Source organism: Armigeres subalbatus, chromosome 2 (assembly GCF_024139115.2).
Source record: "Armigeres subalbatus isolate Guangzhou_Male chromosome 2, GZ_Asu_2, whole genome shotgun sequence".
Taxonomy (NCBI): Eukaryota; Metazoa; Arthropoda; class Insecta; order Diptera; family Culicidae; genus Armigeres; species Armigeres subalbatus.
In genome coordinates, this window is record NC_085140.1 from 173,952,207 (window position 1) to 173,974,662 (window position 22,456).

At 36.2% G+C, this 22,456-nt stretch overlaps 1 protein-coding gene across 1 annotated transcript in view; it reads left to right on the forward strand.

Moving 5' to 3' along the window:
• Positions 1-22,456, forward strand: part of LOC134211226 (uncharacterized) — a 419,224-nt gene that overhangs the window by 175,333 nt on the left and 221,435 nt on the right. Inside the window, 1 exon segment of the mRNA XM_062687921.1 lies at positions 15,457-15,598. Within this exon segment, the coding sequence (XP_062543905.1) occupies positions 15,457-15,598 (142 nt within the window).

Sequence of the window (22,456 nt, forward strand, 5' to 3'; positions counted from 1 at the left end):
CAATTGTGATTCCAATATTTCGGCATCAACATTTCAAAAGGGCGAAACTGCTTTGGTAACCAAAAGCTTCTCACGTCGCTGGAGGGCTAATTTGAGCCCACCCACGCAATTCAACGCCACTGATGGAAGCAGCGAATCCTCTTATTTAAATCAATGTTGCTGGATGTTGTGGGTGGGCTCAAATTAGGCCACCAGCGACGTGAGAAGCTTTTGTTTACAAAAGCAGTTTCGCCCTTTTGAAATGTTGGTGCCGATTTGTTCAGAATCACTGCGCCAGCCGTTATTTCATGGGGTACCACTTGATGCAAGAACACTGTCTATGAGAACAATAGCGTGCGTACGACAATAGGTGGAACTAGACCTGTGCGCCGAAGTATTTGTGAACGGCGGCGGCGTAAAGCCATTTTTACACCGGCGGCGGCGGCGTCGGCGGCGTCACGCCGTAAGCAATGTTCGGCGGCGGCGGCGCGGCGTGAAGAATTTTTAGCTGAGAAATAAAATCGCGCAGCAAGGCATTTCATGTTTTTTATGAATTTTAGGTTTAGGTACAATTGCTAGCCTCAGTCAGACTGATGGGGGGAACATCCTATATAGCTATAGCTTGTATCTCCACAGCAAAAGTTACAAACATTACATCTTCCACTAGGACATCACAGCACATGAAATCATTGGAAAGTACTTCGGATATAAATCCAGAAATTCGTGTGGAAATTCCTCAAGATATTCCTCAGAAAATTCGAGAAAGTATTTCTAAGAAATTATTTAAAATTTCCCTTATGAATTCCTTCAGAACTTCCACCAAGAATTACCTTGACAATTTATTTCTTCAGAAATTTTTTCCGAAATTCCTTTAAAAGTTCCATCAGAAATTTCCTTCTACTTGAGGGATTTCTTCGGAAATTCCTTCACGGAGTCTTTTGGGAATTTCTTCAGTAATTCATTCGAAACTATTTTTAGGGATTCCTTTGAAAATTCCTTTAAGAATTAGATACCCATGAAAAATCCTTCAAGAAGTTCAATGAGAATACCTACGGATACTGTTTTAGGAATACATTCGAACATCCATTTGGGCGAAATCCTTCATAAATTTGTAATAGAATATCTTCCAGTAATTCCTCAAAACATTTCTTCGGAAACTCTAGAAAGATAGATTTGGTATTCTTTAGAAATTTTCCTCTGGAATTCTTCAGGACTTCTTTTCAAATTTCTTATAGGAATCCCTTCGGATATTCCTTTACCAACTCTTCCAGAAATTCCTGTAGACTTTCGAAAAGTTCCCTTTAAATAACTTTAAGCATTATTTCATGTTTCTCTTCAGAATGATAAATGTCCAATTTTTTTAAAACGTTTTCAAGTGTTTTTTATTTTAAAATATGTTTAAGATAAGTAAAGTAAGTCTCAAATACCTTTAGAAATATCTCCAAATTCGAATTCTTTCCGGAACTATTCCTGCAGTATTTTAGTATGGTTTACTGAAGTAATTTTCTGAAGACTTCCTGGAGAAAGTACCAAAAGAATTTCTGAAAATAGTACAAAGGCCTTTCCAGAAGGGTTTCTGAAGGAATCCCTGGATAAATGTCTAAGTTAATTCTTGGTGGCTTTTCTAAAGAGATTTTCGAAAAATTCCTGAAGAAATTTCCGATTCAATTTTTGAAGGAACAGTAGTAGTAAATCAAATTCAGTTATGACTCTAGAATTAAAATAATATCCCAAGAAAAACTACCAAAATATCGAGACTGCAGGGCTGGTAGCGACCAATGTCGTTCAAAATAGTGACTTTAGTGACCAACGCTGACGAAAAAAGGGACCATATAGTGACATTCAGTTCCAGAAAGAGTGACAAAATAGTCACTTTCAGTTGACTTTTATGTGGCAGTGGTACTTATTCAATTATTACTCAGACATAGAATTATTTCGACTCACAAAGTATATAAGTCTGCAGTAGGAATCTCTTTTGTTATGGAAAATAAAGCAACGTTTTGAATAATTTTAGAAACAAACTTTCTTTATAAAGCATGTAAAAATGCATCCAATTGTAAAAATGCATCCAATGCATGTAAAAATGCATCCAACTGTTCCTTTTTTATATTTCACCAAACATGTATTCATCTCATCGCGAAACAAACAAATACAGCACAATCTTCATTGTAACTTTTCACAAACATGTATGCTCACTGTTCAAAAAATCACAAGAATAAGAAACAAATTGAATTCATTTTTATTGCTTTGTTTTTCTTGGGATGAACATAGGAGCTATGGGATGAAGTCGAGGAGCAGTAAATCTACATTATGAAATCATAAATTTATTGAACGCGGGACAACTTACTAGTAAGCATTATAAGAAAGTGTCCGAGGAAAATTACGCAATTCCGATAAAATAAAACTACGCGCGCATGTTTCCTACAAGCTTTGCCAGACTACGAGGGTTAAATTTCGAGGGTTTTTACGAGGGTTTAATTTCACATAAGTTTACAAAGTTTACGGGAAATACCAATCACCTGCGTAAAAAACGACTCCATTGTACGAAACATGTTAGTTAACAGGGTAAACAATTGAGTGGGTTAGAAGCAAAAGGGTGTAAATGACATTTTGGTCAACTTTTAATTGACTATAGAAAAAAATGCTTTGGTTTTTGGACTTTGCTTCAATATATTGATATACTTTGGCAGTATTAGTAAACAAATTTAAAAATCCCAGTATATTAGTTATTTTTAAAATCTTCATACGATTTGTATGAAAAAATATGAAAAAAAAACTTGACATGATTTAGTGATTTGTGATTTTGTCACTTAACCCCTTTGAGTTTGACCCTCAATTAAGGGCTTGCTTATGATTTCAAAAAATATTAAGGAAACTCATGAGCTTCATTACTTCAAACAAATTCAATGAATCCATGAAAAAAATGGGAATGTTAAAAAATGTTTATGTTATGCATTGTTATGCAAAAGAAAAAAAGCAAGCAAGAACAAAACTTTTTTATACATTCCAAAAGCTTTGTACGGCAATCGAAATTATAATTTATTTAACAAAAAAAAACAACAATTTTCTCGCCTTCACATAAAAACTGTAGTATTTGCGTCGAAATTGTGTTATTTTAGAATTAGTTACAGCACAGATTCTTGCCAGAGATCAAAGAATCATTGCAAAATCTATTTTTTGTTAATGACATGTCTGAACAAGCAGTTTGTTCGGAATATCATACGGTGTGTGTCAAATTCAAAATCATCAAAAAAATTTAAACATTCACGATTTTTTATATTTGAGTATCCTGCATTTTCAGTTTCAGATGTATATCATCTGAATGTGTGCGAAAATCCCATAAGAGCACCAAGTTAAACGGTTGGCCAAGTTTCAAAGCTTGATAAGTTAAGAGCAACTTTCAGACCAAAAGGCACTTAGCGGTCATTTTTTCCGATCCGTCATTCAATTTCCGCCATGAACTCTAGGAATTGGCCAAAATTAAAATTAGCCAAAAGTTTCTAAAAAGTTGAAAATAGTGACTTTAGTGATTTAAGCTCGAAAAAAAGAGACTTTTTAGTGACTTTCCCAAAAAAGTGACTCGCTACCACGCCTGAGATTGCAAATATTCGAATATTTTCAAGAATTCCTTGGGAACTTACTGCAGGAGCTCCTTCGAAAATTTCTACAAATTTTTTTCCGTAGATACCTTTAATTAGTTTTTAGGAAATTTATTCGGTAAGTCACCAAGAAACTCATCCTAGTCCCCCTTCAAAAATTCCGCCAGGAATTCAATCGGGAATTTCTCCAGGAACTCCTTCAAAAACCCTCCACAAATGAACCCAATTCTTCTGGAGATTCTTAAAAAAAAAACGAGCAATGGGTAATGTTTTCAACATAACCGCGATTAGACGTAGGACTTGTATTATCAATTCGGTGAAAAACCGAATTATAGCCGCTAATGAAGTTGGATTTTTCTCACAATCCATACGTTAAACCTAACTTCGGAAGTAGTGCGCTGTTTTCACTATACAGCGCACCACTTCCGAAATTAGGTTTAACGTATGGATTGTGAGAAAAATCCAACTTCGTTAGCGGCTATAATTCTATTTTCTACTGAATTGATAATATAAACGTAACGTATTTACATTTTACTTCTAACTTTTGGATCTATGGAATTTGATCATAGGTATTATTATTGGGAACGACAACTTCCATGCTGTGTAGAATTATTAGCAATTTCTTTATTCAAAACTTCTGGAAATAAAACTAATAATTCAATACATAATTAGAATTGCTTTGTTTCTAATTATTAAGCCCTTATTTACCCAAGCAAATGTAGGGCATTTATAGATTTATTGAGGATTTGAAGTTTAAAAATTCTATTTATAAAATTTTCAGACTTGGGCAAAATGTGCTATTTTAGGGGATTTGTCCCGTTTTCCAAACAAAGAAATACAGCACCAATTTCATTGCTTCTTTTTGCTAACATTCGTGCTTACTGCTGAAAAAATCACAACAATAAGAAACAAGTCAAGGAGCAGTAACCTACTAAAATAGAGGAGGTACTGCTAATTCCAAACTCCGGGTCTACATCAAATTTAATAAAACAATTTCTCAGAAAATGAAAAACAAAGAATAAGATAAAGTTTATTTAAATAATCTTCTGGAAATTATTTTTTGCGGACTTTTTTAAAACATTTACATGTAATATAGCGAAATTTTCTAATCTAAAATGGATATTAACACTATTGCTGATTGGGCATTTTTAATTGTTAATGCCTCCTGCAATCAATAAAAGTAACTATTTTAATCAAATTTTTATTTTCATCAGTGTAGTTGTTTTTTTTTGCTGCGGAATCAGAACCATGTTTCAATGTACGTGTCGTTTAGTACCAAGCACAACTTAACATATGGTCAGTCATATGACATGACTCGTACCCATCCCGGGATCATGTGGATTATGAAACCAATCACCTGGATGAGCAGACCAAATCTCTCTAATTTTATTCTTCTTCATCCACCACCGCTGCCCTCGCTGCCTCAGCCATCATCGGCCTCTAGCCGTGAACTTCGAGCGATGCGATGGGCGATTGCATCCATCGCAACCGACACCACTGCATCCGACCATCATCAAACACAGAATGACAAAAAATGCGCCCACTTCTTTCATGCATATTCGCATGCATGTTGTCGTTGTGTAGGTAAACACAGCGAACGAACGAACGAAACGAAAATGCGCGAGCAAAAAGCACGTCAGTACGCGCTGCTGTCACAAATTGTAATGACTCCCACACGGCAGGCACTGCTTCTTTTATACACAAACAAAATCTTCCGGTAGACCCGAAGGCCCGTGGCATACCGCATTCTGATGTCCATGTTAGGAGTGCACGGGATTGGTTACATATGAAATTTTTACTGGCTTTGACAAGAATTGAAATTTTCAATAGCTTATTGTAAATAATCTCAAGTTTCAATGAAATAGGCAAAATGGTGGAGAGTGTCCGAGTCGATTGATATATAAATCTAAAAAATTCGTCGAAAAATTAAGGCGCCAGTAACGTTCAAAATCTTCCCTTCTAGCGTAACGCTCTCGATTTCCAAAAATCTAAATGACACCCAGTCTAGTAAAGAAAGACGTAAGTCCTACGTCAAAACTTTCCTACTATTAATTCTGACAATGAGTAATTTTCAAAGGAACTTCTAAAGAAATTACCGACATGCTTAAATTTCTTAAAGAATTTCTTTGGACATTCCTCCAAGAATTTCTTAGGAATTTTCTCCAGGGATTCCTTCAGAAAATCTTCCAGACGGAGATAAATTCCGAAATTCCTCAAGACTCTAAGAATTTTCTTCATGTATTCCTTCAGAACTTCCTCCAGGACTTCCTTCGGAAATTATTGCAGGAAAACCAAGAAATTTCTTTGGGAATTGTTTATCAAAATAAATCGAAACCGTTATTTTTAAAACAATTGTGGCTATTTAACTACAAGAAGAATGAATGAAATTTTCTATTTGGTAGGCCACGTGCCCCATCGTGATCCAGCTTCAGAAGCCAAGTTACCATTATTGCTTTCTGTAGCCAATAAGATCTTGGATGATCTAACATTTATCAAGCCAATGCGAGTAAAAGTGACAGAGATAGAAGCAAACAAATCTGCTAAAGGAATAACAGCTATTTAATTAATGCCTGATAGGTTGCCTTGGTTCGGCAGATGCAAACGATCTGCATACTGTGATTTTTGTGTTGGCCAATCATCGGCGTGAAATACGAAATTCGGCGGCGTCGAGCCAACCGGCGTATGGCGCGCCGCCGACACCTTGACCGGCGTCGGCGTACGTCAATAAGTGTCGGCGGCGGCGGCGTGGCGCGGCGGCGCACAGGTCTAGGTGGAACCGGTTTCATGGATTTCACGAAATCGATCATATCTCAGGGGTGTTTGTTGTCCGATCTGTGACGTCAACATATCAATCAACTCATGAAAAACTCTAGTTTCTGTAAAAAATATGAAAAGAATCAATATTTCACCCAAGTAAAAAATACAAGCACTTAAAAAATAGCATTTTTGACATGCCCTCAAATAATGCGGATTATCTCGGTATCCAGCGGTCTGACCATGGATTTGAAGTTTTCCAAAACTTGATTTATTTTCCCGTCGAACGCTGTCCAAACCATGAAATCGGTAAATATTTCACGGAGTTATGATCATTTGAATTTTGGTAAACTTTTGTCTGTCCCGATCATTCTTTCCAACCCCTGTATGTCACAAAATCGTAAATCTCGTCTCATATTATTAATATGTATAATGAATAAAATAGGCCCTAATACACTTCCCTGTGGCACGCCGAGCGTATTCTCCACGGGACTTGATGCATAATCGTTAAAAGCAGTCCGTTGAGATCTGTCACTCAAATAGATTTTAAACAATTTTTAAGCAGAATCCGAAATTAAAAAGCGCTGAATCGTTTTCAACAATAAGGGACGAGAAATTGTTTCTAATGCACGATTTAGACCCAAGAACCAAGGATGTTATCGATCATTTAGTAATTTGCGTAGGATCATTTAGTAGTTTGTCAATATCTCATTCCACAAACTGAATTTCAAAATGTGTTCTAGGGTGGACTCTAGTGCGAAGGTTTTTCTACAACTCTGCCTAATGGTTCGTTGTTAAAATTCAACTGATTACAGAGTTATAGCGTTAGTTGCCTAGTAACTTAAACTAAATTATTGGAATGTTGTTATCATTTAATCTATGTTACTGAAACTATAGCTATAACTTCGTTACTAGTGAAATTCAAACAATGAACCATTAGCAAAGACTTGTCCCATTCGCCAAACTGCAATTTGGACAAGCAAGCAATACATAGTTACAATAGTTGTGTATAACTTCGTACACAAGAGAACCTTCGGAAAATCCGTAAACAGTTCTGGTATTTTGTAAACTACAAACGCAATGAAAGAGCTTGCAATATTCACATCGGAGTTTTTCAAAACAGTGTAACTAGATAAAAACAAAGCACTTCAAAATTGTGTTCAATATTTCTATTGCAACACATGATGAAGCTATAGAAGCATAAACCGTAATGGCGCAATGATTCAATTTTTGGCGCTACTCTGTAATATGTCGCTTTAAAAGGGTTCTTCTTTTTCTTCTTCTTCAATGGCTCTACATTCCAACTGGAACTTGGCCTGCTTTTCAACCAAGAATTCTATTGGCATTTTCTCAGTTAATTAATGAAAGTATTTCTTTGCCCGCCATTGCATGATTATGTATCTTGTGTGGCAAGTACAATGGATACACTATGCCCAGGGAGTCGAGAATGTTTCTCATCGAAAACATTTTAGACCGGATTGAACATCGAACTCGCCATCTTTGGATTGGCAATCCTACGCCTTTGTTCGCAAGGCTACTGAAGAGCCCCGCTACAGAAGCGTATATTATAATTTTACCTCGTTATGTGCTTACTCGAAGGCCTAAATTGCTTGCCTAAAAACTATAACTGTAACAAAAACTATTTCCGAAACAGCACGGGTTAAACCTGAAAAGATCAGTTGCCATAAGCATAACGCAATTTACTTTATGCAGCATACGACACATAGACGCTGGATCACAAGTGGGGCTTTGGGACAGAAGGTCGAAAGACAAAAAGTCGAAGGACAAAAGGTCGATGGACAAAAAGTCGAAGGACAAAAGGTCGAAGGGACAAAAGGTCGAATGGACAAAAGGTCGAAAACACAAAATCTTTAATTCTGTACACATGAACAAAACAAAATATACGACAACAAGTTTGGAAACATGCTTCTGAAGCAAAATCTTGATTATAACATTTCCTAAAGATTTCTCCTTCTTTATTTCATGGGCAGTTCTTCAACAAATTTACAGTGAGCATGCAGCAGTCACCCGGTGAGCATTGTATGATTTTTGTCAGTTCTCGGGACTGTGAAACTGATTTATTAGTACTTGTTTGATAGTGCACTTGCAGCATACGTTGCATTTGTCAAAAGAAGTGCAATCTACGATAATGTGCAGACACATTATGTAGGGTGTGCGATGAAATGTGTGATCGCGTATGAGTGCATTGCACATTAAGGAAAAAGTAAGATTAGCCATTTTTGTGCTGATGCACTACCATAGTAACAATTTAGCGGAAGGCGGAAAGAGACAAACCATACACCATCAATGATGGGTCGGTCGGAAACCTCTTTCCTTCGTCAAATTTTTCTTGCACCTCAAGGGAGCACGATATAGGGTAAAATGCCCAATAGTGGACCCCCTAGTATGCTCCCCCGGGCATAATGAGTGGAAATTTGCAAAATATTAACTTTGCGTGATATTTAATATCAAGCTCTGCATCTCCTCTTCGCGATACATACATAGAACACTCAAATACTCGACGTTATTCTTCGAAATTAACATTTTAAAGTCGAACTGAATTTGCCCTATAGTAGACCCCCTGGGGGTCCATAATAGGAAATTGCTTCCCTATAGTCGACACTTCATTTGATTTTCATGTTTCGTTTCGGGACGTTCTCCTTCCCTATTATGGACCCCCCAAAATATTCCTATAATGGACACTCTCGTGTTTATTTTTTATAGAATTGTAAAAAATCATCTAATTTTACTTTCCATGCGCTTTTGAATGAAATACGGTGTTAGTTTTGGTGTCTTTGAAGTATTGTAGTACAATGAGTTATTTCGCGCTAACCGAGGTGTTTTCCAATACATTACTTATACAACTACTTATACAACAAAATTTCTTTTCGAATGTCAATCACGAAGATACAGAAGATTGTAAGTCTCTTGAAGTAATGAATATCAAAAATAATTCCCTTTTCTTATCCTGTATTGGATGTGGACGTTAGTGGTTTTAATTTAATGTATTGTCGTTATTGGGATTTATTCAAAAAATAAACTTCAAACATGTACAGTAAGAATGATCTAAAAATAGACCCTTGAGGCTATTCAATAGACCCTTCCTCAAATTCACTTGACATTTGAGCGGGGCGTTAACTCGAACAAAAGTTCATTTTCCGTGCATTATACGACCTGGTCAAACGTTATAATTTCTTCGGAGAATTTATTTTGCATTGGTCTATTGATGAGCTAAAAATATTTTATTCACTTTACAATATATAAGGTTTGCGTCTTCACAAAAGTTGTAGCAATACTTCTTCTGGACAACTTCGTTGAAGACGCCATGTTCGTAATTTCATTACTTTTGGAGATAGGGGAACGGTTCGGCACTTCATCTCATTGCTCCCATATTCGTCCCATCGAAAACAAAGCAACGAAAAGGAATTTGATTTGTTTATTATTTTTGTGATTTTTTCATATTAGTGTGCAGTGCATGTTAGCAAAAAGAAGCGACGATATTGATGCTGTATTTCTTTGTTTTGCGTTGAGATGAATATATGTTCAGTGAGATGGAAAATGGAGCACTTCCCCTATATTATTATTTATGCCTACAAGTTTTAAACATGTTTATCGTATGGAGACGCATGGTGCATTGTTTCATCAACTCCTTGGATTTTTTGTGCAAAAATTAAAGGTTTTACAGTGATATGGAAATGCTAATATCATCTTCCAAACTTAGAGGTACATGTTCATGATAGAATTAGAGGCGAAAGTATAGAATTGATAGTTCCGTAAGGATACGGCAGGCATGAAGAATGTTTTTATAGAAGTCGATTTGAAAGCGGGCGGAGGGCAATATTAGTGATGGCACATGTCACACGACCTTCCTTCTGCCAAGCTCCCGTATGAAAGGGGAGGGCAGAATATCAGTGTGGAAGCTGATATATCTCCACTGGCAAAAGGAAGGTGGTTTGATTTGCTCATATGCCATCGCGTGCGGAAGGATTTTCTATCGACGAGTACTGTCTCCAAATTTCTAATATGACATCAACATCCAATTTAAATGGATTAAACTGTTAGGCGATATGCAGGAGTTGAACGCACATTTTCAGCACAATACACCAAAAATCACTGGAAGAAATCATTGTTCCTGATAGTAGGTTTTTGTAACTTGTTTTTCAAAATACTTTTAAGGCAGAGAATTTCACTCAAATCTTTAAGCTGTCAGTGTCATTTTAACTCAAAACTTTCCAATCTTTCCGAAAAAAATACTTTTGAAACTGGAGGAACACGGAGTACATTCGAAAAGGGCCAAAACGTATTAAGTTATCAAAAAAAATCAATATTAAATCAGTATTAGAAGATATTTCTAAATGGTGCATCTTAGAAAAATGTTACCGAAGTACTTTTTGCTTGCAAATTTGATGTACTTTCATAAAATTAGGGTGACAAACTTTTTTGACTTTTCTTAATAGCATTTTTGAAAATCGTTATTTTAAAAAAATAAAATTTCATTGTAACCTATTTTTCTCCAGAACAACCCACTGTACACTAGATAGCATTTTCAGCCAGCTATAACATAAGGACAATTAAAAAATTATTGACATTGACATTGGCAAATTTTAGGGGAAAATCTATATTTTAGTTCAAAACACAATAACCAAACTTTTTTTTTTCACCGTGCATATTTTCTCCATATAGCACCAACAATTGTCTAAAACTTCGCCGAAGACACAAAACCGATCGGACAAATCGTTTTCGAGATACAATTTTTTGAAGATATCATGTGCATTTTTCATAGGCCCTTCTCATAAGTAAGGCTAGAATCAAAATGGCGAACCAAGTATGCAAAACGGCGTTTTTCTTCCCCACAAACTTGTATGCAAGGTTTCATGCAAATCAAAAAATACAAAAAATAAAAACTGGACAAATTTTCCACTTGTTCGTGGAATCGCTCCACTGTGCAATTCAATCAAAGTTAATTGACTATTTCTGGGGATTAAACCACCCGACTTGGACATTAATTTACAATGTTGTGAAAATTCATATGTGAATATGTACGTTTAGTTGCAATACATTGATTTGGAAAGTGTATTGGAGGTAACCACTTTCCCTTCGATGGGACTCGAATCCATGACCCTACAGTACGCTAGACTGGTGCTTTAACCAACTAAGCTGCGAAGGCAACCGCAACCTAGCGGCTACTGAACAAGCTCGAGTCAATGTGTAATGTTTAGGTTTGTTTTTTTGTTTCGACTGTACAACGAATATGTAATACTAGGGCAGCAGGGACTATGTCCAAGGGCTTGACGACCCCTCCCCATGGCCACTGCGAGTTAAGGGGCCTGCCTAGGATGTGGTGGGGTTTGACAGTGGGCTCTGTTAAACCTCTACAAAAAGCTGCATGTGTCCATAAGCAGGCCCTATCAAACCCAGTCAACACATGAACGTATATGGTGTCGTGTAGGATGCTGAAGTGCAGGCGATAGAGGTACTTTTCCACACAACATGTATGTATATCGTCTCCAATTTAGCATCTTGTATTGCACCATGTGCGATTTTATGTAGACTGGGAAGCGACCGTGTGCCGCTCAAAGCGCACAAGCCCAACACGAGTGCCAACCGGCACATCAGGACTAATACCAGTGAGATCCTGATTACGGTATACTGGTCAAGGCAAGTGACACACACGCGCACGCGAAAGTAATGCAAAATAAACGACATGTAAAATGAACGTAAATTTACATTCTTACTTAACGTCAAATAGAGATAAAATAAGGGTTGCTGAATAACATTAGCTTTCCGATTACTATCAATTATTTTCAATCCCGTTTCTTTTTTGCATTTCTTACGTTAATGAAATGATAACGTGGGCGCGTAATCCGAAATTCAAATGAACAATCGCTCACTTTGAGCGATTGATTGTTTATTCTCGCGAAGAATGAACAATTGAACAAATTAAGGAAATGCTAATACTGCTGTGTAGAAGTTTCATAGGTCACTTAACTTTCCATGGTGAATCCCGATCTATGTTACTGATTACCCCACTCAACTAACCCTACTTCCTTCCCGTGGTAAATGTGGAGATGCAGAGGTATTCTCGGTCTCTAGTAGCAACAATTACCACACACTCACATTCCCTCCCTTTCCCAACTGACTGTAAGGACTTGGCCGGCGCCGTTATTGATCAATATTTGCGAGCTGCTGAAACGTGCACTTCGAGAATAGTTGGTAAATCCCATCCACTATTTACTTGGATCGTAGTGCAATTTGCACCAGTTCTGATCAATCACGGAGTAGCAACCATTGATATGTACAGTCAGTCTAAGCTAAGCTAAGCTAAGCTAAGCTGTACAACGAATATGTAATACTCCAGCTTGTAATGTATGTAGATACTCGAAATTGATCGCAATGTATTCCATTCGTACAATATTCAGAAGGAAGCAGATTATTACAAACGAATTTATGGCTACAGGAGAGGTATTTCTAGCAGACTATCGCACTTCCACATTATCTGGAATGTAAATTTTGCCGTTCAATTCAAATTCAACTAGCAGTGTCGAAAATTGTCGAGTAATCATCAAGTATTCGGTGATATGTACATTTTGAACCGGATATAAATCTCTTCCAGGAATATTGTCGTTACTCTATGTGGCACAGATTATCGATTTTGTTCATCTATTTTTATACCTTCACTATGGTTACGGTTGCTCTATATCTGCAATTCAAATCATAGAAATTGTATTCATTTTTGCCTGAGGCTGAAGGTGATAGAATAAACCAATCATTAGTGCAGGAATCAAGTTTGCAAACCAAGTATTGGTTTTTCTCGTTTCAGAAGCATCATAGATTCATCGATTGCTACTAATTTTGTAATTTTGTTTACCTTCTTCGTACCCCCTAGAGACCAAATTGCTAAGCAAATGAGCAAAAAGCACGCTGAACATTGCAAGGACCGGTTCAAATTGTATTTCGCTTGCAATCGTACCATCCACGATCCCTAATGAAGATTTATGAATTTTTCCCGTACGTCAAACACACTGTTGGTTGAAATGGAAAATTTATAGTCCATGTTTTATAATGCCATGAACGTAAACAAAAAAAATCATAAAACAGCTGTCGGCATCGTATTACCCCAGTTTAGTGCGGCACTAATTTCAGTCTAGTTTTAAAGCGGAAAATCTACTTTCTCACGGATCCTTAATTAAGTATACGACCAACTTGGCCCATTAAAGCCATCCACCTGGCCAGACCGCTCTCTGCCAACCACCGTTGCCTCCCATGAGTTGTGGTTTATAGCCTCCAGGGGGAGCGTGTATCCTAGCCTTCAATCCATTGTGGCAGAGGGTGTGGAGCGTGTCAATGTGCTGCATTGGCATGAAAAGTTAGCCTCAAAAGTTTGTTAATTGGAGTGACACTAAAAATGGTCTTGAACTGCAGATACTTACCATGTTAAGAATGGCACAAAATGAAACTAAAAAACAATTATTAAAATTCTTAATGAGTCTTTTTTGCCAGTAATCAAATAGTTTCCAACATTGACTTAATCAACGTAGCGGTGAGGAGTAAATCAAATTTGAAAACACCTGCAACATACATACAGTATATCACTCATGGAACCATGAGCGGTGGATCCGTGGCATAGTTTTTTTTTAATCAAAACTAACAGATGATATTGTACGTTCATGATATTGGAATAAACGTACGGAAAATATTCCAAATTGATATTTTATTATACGTGTCTAAATACATACATTGATGTTGCTTGATCGTAATTTGATCATCAAAGGTCCAATCTAAGGTATACCAGGTAATATTACTATTAAATAACACCCGTTAACATTCACGCGAACCGTAATTCAAATTCCTTCGAATTCTATTATGAACCACACAAATACCCATTCAACAAATGCGGAAAACATACTGCCAATCAAATCTACATCGTATCTTTGCGAGACATACGACTTTCCGTTCCATCGGAGAATCGTGCGGGGACGAAGACGCTAGAATGAAGCAAATAAGCAAATCGGCTAGGGGAAGAGGTTCCAAAATGTCCCGCTATGCAAAACGCTGTTTGGGTATTCCCTCATATTTACCGTGTTTGAGATGTTCGTAACAAAACTAGTACTAAAATTATTGAGCCTGAAGGGAAAAAGTATCAACAGTCGATAGGAAGAAAGAAAAATCCGAAATTTTCCACATTTTGATAAAACATTTTGGCGAGGCAAAACGACCTAGTGGGACTAAACTACATTGTAATACGCGTCTCCACGCACTTTCCATATCAGAATTTCGATTCGCCGAAGCATGGTGTGCTGTTCCTTAAGAGCTGCCAACCAAAAGGCGTTTTGTCTCATGAGTATCATCACGTGGAATTAAATAGAATGTTAATATTGTCAATATGATTGAGATTTTCTACAATTTCAAGATGGCATCAGCTAGCTATATAGTTCAACTGTTGCATGAAACGTTAATACCCGTAAAAATCGTTACAGCTAAGACATTAAAGCAGTCTTAGTTTATATGGGGCATATTGCTCCCCCATCCCCTACATTAGCATTGAAAGAGGTTACGGCAGCGACAGACTCGTTTTCTCTTTCCATGTGATCATCGTAAATATTTACATTTTTTCGCCTATCTCTGAGTTTTTCTTCACATCTATGCTGACGGTCACCGTCAAAAACAGATTATGATGCACTGTTTTGATTTACCATATATACTGATTTTTTGATGCTTTTTTCACATTTTGATTACTTGGAAATGGAAGCGAGTTACTTTCGGGCTAAATATTACAATACAATACATATTTCTAGGTAGAATCGGAAATCGAAACCAATACACCGTTGATGCTACCCAAACAGCACAAGTCAGACAAAAATTGTTACATCAACTTGATTGTGACTAGATCTGGTCACATATATAGTTGGAGTTGTAGTAACTTATGTGGAAGATATGTGCTGCTAGGGTGTGTTCTTCGTTCATTTTAGTGCTTTTGAACTTGAGCTCGTGAAACACTTTTCAGTTTTATCAAAATCCAATTAAACTTTTTTGAATTAATGCACTCAATCTTTGCCACTTTACTTAATAAAAGACGATTTGGCACAAGTTCTCATTTTCTCTTGCATTTTCCCTTCTTCCACAGGATCGATTCCTAGTGCTCCGGAAAACATTACCGTTACGTTCCTATCGCCAACCTCGGTTCGAGTTTCATGGCAAACCTCGATGGATCCGCACACGATGCCAGTTGACAAATATGACGTCACCTACAAACCTACCGATGCCAGGTAAGCCAAGCGGATTCCGAACAGCCAGCGAATGTGTTGATTACTGCATGGACTACCGTACTCCTCAAATCCTTGCCTACAAAACAGTGTCAGCTTGTCGCCTTGCTTTACTTGTCATAGCTTTTCATGAGCAATCACTAACAACAAAATCACATTGTTATTGCCATGTTTTACATTAAGGTAACACTGTTCAGAATCCACACTAATAGTAATTCCAACACAACTCGCATTTTCAGAAGCGACTCACGTCAGTTATACTCACTTGAACATGCAAAGTGGAACAATAGGCGAACATGTTTGGACTTAGTTTTATCGTTTTGTTTAAAATTTGAATATTTTAAATATGTAAGGTATTATATTTACTGTTTCCGTCCTCTGCCGTCCAAGAACTAGTGCGAGCATCGCATATGAAATGCTAGGATGGGAAGTGAAGATGAGTCAAGCGTTACGATCCATACGAAAAAGTTAAGCTACTGATAAGGAAGATCTATAAAGTACGCTTTTTGTATACATTCTCTGCCAATTTTGTATGGATCATCACGCTTCTCAAAACCCTCTCTCCCTTCAAAGCGTGACGTACTTTGTGGATAGCTCCATAGCATATATTTATGCTAGAACAAATTTTATTGGAAATATTGTATTATTTTCTATGTGCGCCGATCACTACAGCCATGTGGTCAACTAATGGACTCCAAACACTTTTGATTAGCTATACAGAAAATACGTTTGACAGTTGCATTTAAACTGCATTTTATATAACAACGATCGTCGCGCCATCTTTAAATGATTACTAACTATATTCTATAAACAACGGAGTCAGCAGCAACTTTCCCAGAAAATGATGTGTTCTGTGTCCATAGTATGTATGGAACGACATTAAGGATTGTAAAAAATACATTTAGACTTTAATTAAACTTATAAACCTTTCCACGTTAATTTAAACAATAGATTATAGCTTTTCGCACACCGTAACTGCGGCTTCTATGGGTTTGGAATTGTGTCCGTCACTGTACTTTCATACATTTGGTTAGGGTTTGGTCATATAGACACTATAGATTCCATAGACATGCTGAGCCGACGGTGAGTGTAGCCAACCGAACTATCAGTTAATGTAGCTGAACAAGCGCGATTGCAATCCAAGCAACGGAGCGTGTGACGTCAAACCGCTCAGCCCAAAATCACAAATCTTTTGCTAAAATAAGGTAAAATAAGTTTCAAGAAATATAAACACCGAAAATCATCGCAAGATCCTCCAAACGATATCTTTTGGTGACCTCTACAAATCTGGTGATTTATTTCCATTAGTTTTTGTCCATGTTTTAGTGATTTTCAAGCTTTAATATAGAGTTTTACTCATAAGTCGTTGTTCTACAAAATTCTTGTATTTATTATGAATCGTCATGAATGCATTATACTATTATTCCATTTTCTTCCTTGGACATTTTAGATATACAATTGCCACAGTACGATTCACAGTTAAATTGTAAAAAATCATATACTTAGACTTTGTCTCAAATTCTCCCGTTAAGATTTTTGAATCAAAATGCTATAGGTATATTATTAAACGACAAAATCACTAAAACATAGTTAGAACCTGATCAAAATTAATCGCAATGTTCACATAACTTGTGGAGCTCATCGTTTAGTGTTGATTGCGGTGATCCCGGTATCCCGGAATTTTTCCGTAAGCTTTAAACATTAAAATGAATTTCCATCTGTCTGACCCTTATGGACTCGAAAACCAATAAACCGATCGGTTTATCTATCGGTTTGCTACCAATGGCGGATCGAATATCTCTCCAGCCATCTTCGAGAGAAACTGTGCCTAGCTGCTCCTCCGTTGGGAGTACCATTTCCAGTTGCTGCGCGTAATCTTGGGCTACTCTACTGTCTTTTAGCCGCCTAATATTAAGCGGCGGTGTTCGACTTCGACGCATGTTGTACACCGTCAAGAGTATTGGGCGCTGGCATACTGTAACGAGGTAGTGGTCGGATTTAATACACAGTGGTCTACTGCCGCTAACCGCAAGTCGAGCACATCTGTATATGGGCCTCCATATACAGATGTGCTCGACTTGCGGTTAGCGGCAGTCTAGGTAGCATACAAAGCGGTAATAAGTTGTTCAAGCCGAAAATAGCACATTTGAAAAAAATGAAAAATAAAACTTTTTCATTTGCAGAGATACGGCTATACAATGTTCCGCGAAGTTATAGTTCAGCCAGATACCAAGAATTATTTCTCTAGCTCTTAAATTGACTGATTTAGAGCAATTTTCCCAAGTTTACTTAGGGTGACCCTTAAAAAAACAGTTTTTTTGCTCTAATTTTTTTTGTTTCAAATTTCGCAATGTAATGTTCAGACCACTTTTTGTGCTTTGCAGGGCGCAATTTTTCATGGACTTAGCGTTGCCATATCTCATGCGGATCAAAAGTTATTGAGGTTTTTCTTCGAAAAAAAAAAACGTTTTCTTCTAACGGCTGTATCTATGAATGGCGCAAACATTTTTTCAATCTGTTTTCTCGACCTTATTCTACTACTTTCAGGCTTCATTTCAGGGTGTTTAAATCGAGGATAATTGGAAATAACCCCATATTATTGCAATGAAAAATTACAGTTTTTTTTTTATTTTCAAGCACTAATTTGCTATTTTCGTGATATGGCAATTTATTTTCGTGATATGGCAAACGCCACACCATTTTGTTATAGAGCCTGAGCAGAAGCTAATATCTTGAAAACAGCAGTTCTTATGAACTTGATATGAATAAGAGGTAACATGACAAAAAATAATAACAAAAATTTATATCCAAAATAAATACTTTAGGCATAACATTATCAAATATTTTAATACAAAACGAAAAATAATTATGTTTTGCCTTTGATATTGTAATAACAACATATGTTTACCTGAATATTTTGTGAGAGATTAGGAGGAAAAAAATATTTTCAGCATAATGGTAATATTTTAGGATCGTAGTGTCTTCAGCAAAGTCAAATCTTATTATTTAAGCTTTATTTTGAAGTTTGTTGCAATAGGGCCCCACTAAATTTTGAGATAAAATGTTTAACTTCGATATTTCTAATTTTAGCATTGTACGAAGCTCTAGAAAGTTGTTCCTTATTTAATTTTGAGGGACTTTGCTGAAGAAACCATTGTTGTAAGTCGTTTGTATCATTTTTTATGATAATTTTAAATAATTATGTTAGGGTGACCCTAAAAAATCAATATTTTGATTGTAACTTTTTAGTTTTAATTTTTATCGATGTGACGTCTTCTACAAAGTTTTAGTTTTATAAAAAAATGCACATTTTAGTTACATAACCTAGTGAATTCATTGGTGGATTGCAGAGATATCACTGTTTTTCTTGAAAAATCCGTTGTTTTCAAATGCCTGTAGTTTTCAATGGGGGAAAAAGAGGGATCCATTTCTCCCTGGGTTAGACAGAGGAAGTGCTAAGGATTGCTCTGCATATTTTGGTATTGGGGAATTTGAGGTTTTTCCATCATTTAAAAAAAATGGATTTTTGTTCTTGGAAATCAAAATCATCAGTTCTAGAAGTGTTATAAAACCGAAAATTCCGCCCAATTCGTCAAAAACAAAATGTTTATAGTAATCAGTAAGCGTACATTTTCACGTATTGAAAGTATTGGCGATGCTCATTTTTTGCCATGAAGGCCATCTATACACAAGCCGTGCGCAAATTTCAAGCTTCATTTTGATTATTTCAGACCTTAATTTTTTTTCAATTTTAATTTATATCGAGATACCGTCTTCTACAAAGTTTTAGAGCTGAAAAAGATGCGTGTTTTGATTAATAAGCTAAGTATTTACACTGATCCTCCTACTGAGATATCCTCAATTTCTGTTATAAAATACATTTTTAAGTGCTTATATTTTTGAATGGGGAATTCCACTGAATTAAAATATAAACTATATATATATATATATATATATATATATATATATATATATATATATATATATATATATATATATATATATATATATATATATATATATATATATATATATATATATATATATATATATATATTAGGGTGGTTAAAAAATTCGATTTTGCTCCACAGCGCTTTCTCGATTCCCCTGAAAATTTGAGCGAAATTGGATAAACACTGATTTAGCACAAGCCGTTTCAAGCTTGCATGGGAATTAGTATGGGGAAAGTGGATTTTTCATCATACTGATTATGGCGCTTTCCCATTAAGCGCTGGTGAAAAAGGAACCCACATGGCCAAAATCGCGTGTTGATTAATCGTTCCAATAATTAGTAATCGATTTTAATCCGGCAGCCCTTACTTTGCACCGTTCAATGTGCAAAAACGATCCATAAATAACATCTGAATGTTTCATAAAATGCTACCATAAATCCATAAAATAGTTTGGGAGATTCCATAAAGAATATTTTTATGATCCATAAAAATATATATTTTGATCCATAAAATTTCAAATTTGCGCATTTTTTATCGTGTTGATGATCCATAATTTTAGTAATATGATCCATACTTTTGGTCATATGATCCATAATTTTGAGAATATGATCCATAATGCTTGGAAAGAAGGCCAATGAAACTATATTAATTGATCCACACATTTCATAAAATCTATGGATCATTTATCAAAGTTTATGGATCACATCACCAAAACTATGGATCATTTGAACAAAGTTATGGATCAAATGGCCAGAATTATGGATCATATGACTAAAATTATGGATCATATTACTGAAATTATGGATCATCTTCACGATCAAAAATGCGCAAATTTGAAGTTTTATGGATCAAAATATAGTTTTTTGTGGATCATTTTCCAAAGATTTATGGATCATTTGTCATATGTTTAAGGGAAAAAAGCAAGAATTGTATTGTTTATCTTGACCATGTTAATGGAACATATTTCCCTATTAATTGCTAAATTTTAGCTTAGTTATGGATCAAAAAAATATTCTTTATTGAGTCTCCTGAACTATTTAATGGATTTATGGTAGCATTTTAAGGAACATTCAGATGTTATTTATGGATCGTTTTTCATTTTTTATGGATCCGTCTTTATTGTTTATATGCAAAAGTATGTTTTGCCTTTTAATCCAGCTTGCGGTTCCTTGGTTATGATTATTGAACTTCTCGACGCGCATCACTGATACGTGCAGTGCAACATAGTAGCCTGGTTTTGTCGGTGCACCACGAGAAGCAATGTTGCCTGTGAAGTAGTTTCACGATAAGCTCCAAAGAGCTACAACATAAATTAAAATCGATTACTAAATATTCGAACGATTATCCAAGTGATAATTCTTTAGTACTCCTTTTGGCTATGTGGGTTCTGTTTTCGCCAGGCCAGCGCATAATGGGGAACCACCATAATCAGTATAGCGTTAGCGTTAGCGTTAGCGTTGTTACAGTATACTTCGTAGATTGGACACTAGTGATACTCATGTTTCTTATGGAATCCTTATCCAGATTGCTATCGGAAATCAAGGTGGGGAGTTACCCTTGATTCCAATCTAAGATAACAATGGCATAAGCATGAGGATTACTACTCCGGCCACGCCCATCTTTACCGGAACTAGGGATAGGAAAGGAAATGTTGATGTAGAACTTACTTAACGAGAGGCCCCCGACTTGGCGACGCCCTCATAAGTTCTACGGAGTTGGTGGTTTGGTAGGGTAAGGTAGGTCATGGAGGTTTGCCTCAAGCTGGCAATTCGACCCACAGACTATGTTGTTTACCTGTTTTTATTTAAACTCTTGCCAGCCGGCTGTCGAAAGAGTATGCTAATATCAATTTTATTTACAGTTTATTCTTTAAATAATTTACAGACGATTTCTTAACCTCAATCTATCAACAAATATCCGTTGAACAAATCTAAATTTACCAAATTTGTAGAAAGTAAGCAAAACGATTCTTCTAGGTTCATCGAATACAAAAATCAAACCATGCCTTTTAAAGATAATTATTCTAAACTTTTTACAAAGTTTTATTTCAAGTATTTTCGCGATTTCTGATATAAAATTCAATAGCAAACAATCAAACAAAATTAAAATATTCTAGCTAAGTTTTACTATTTTGGTCGAGCATGGGTCAGCCGCCTGACACCCGCGTTGAAAAATATGTTCCATGCTTGCCCCCCACATAAAATAATAACGTGTGCTAATCACTAATGATACTAAAAGATTTAAATGAAATTAGGCATTGTTCCTGCTTATCATTTTAGCACCGCCAGGGGGAACTTGGCCAGTACCCACTGCACTTTTCTTTCCCTTTCCACAAACAATTACCATCATTTGTGATATTTCAACGGAATTTTATTGGGAATTCTGAAAAGGCAGACAATCAATGCAGTTAGATTGCCAGGTAATACGTGCACATCGTAGCACTGGTGATGCATCACAATCGTATATATACAGGAGTATATGCACTATATGATGACATTGACCGGAAGATTAGATAAGCATTTCCCCCCCAATGGGGAACCACCATAATCAGTATGATGAAAAGTTTACTTTGCCCATACTAATTCCCATGCAAATTTGAAACGGTTCGTGTTAAATCAGTTTGTATCCAATTTCGCTCAAATTGGCGGAGGACATTCAGAATATGAGACAAAATTGAGTGATCGGTGTGGAGAAAAATCAAATTTTTGAACATCCCTAATTTATATCTAGATGAAAATGAAATAAAAAAATTACGCGAAAAACCTAATTTTTCATACCACCCTAGCGATTTTTAAGTAAAATCGATTAAACGTGTGACGGAAACAATCTACGATTACGGTCTGTTCAGTAAAGTGTTCACGTTGATAAGCGTTGATATTATTGAACATGTTATTCTACCAATCGGTAT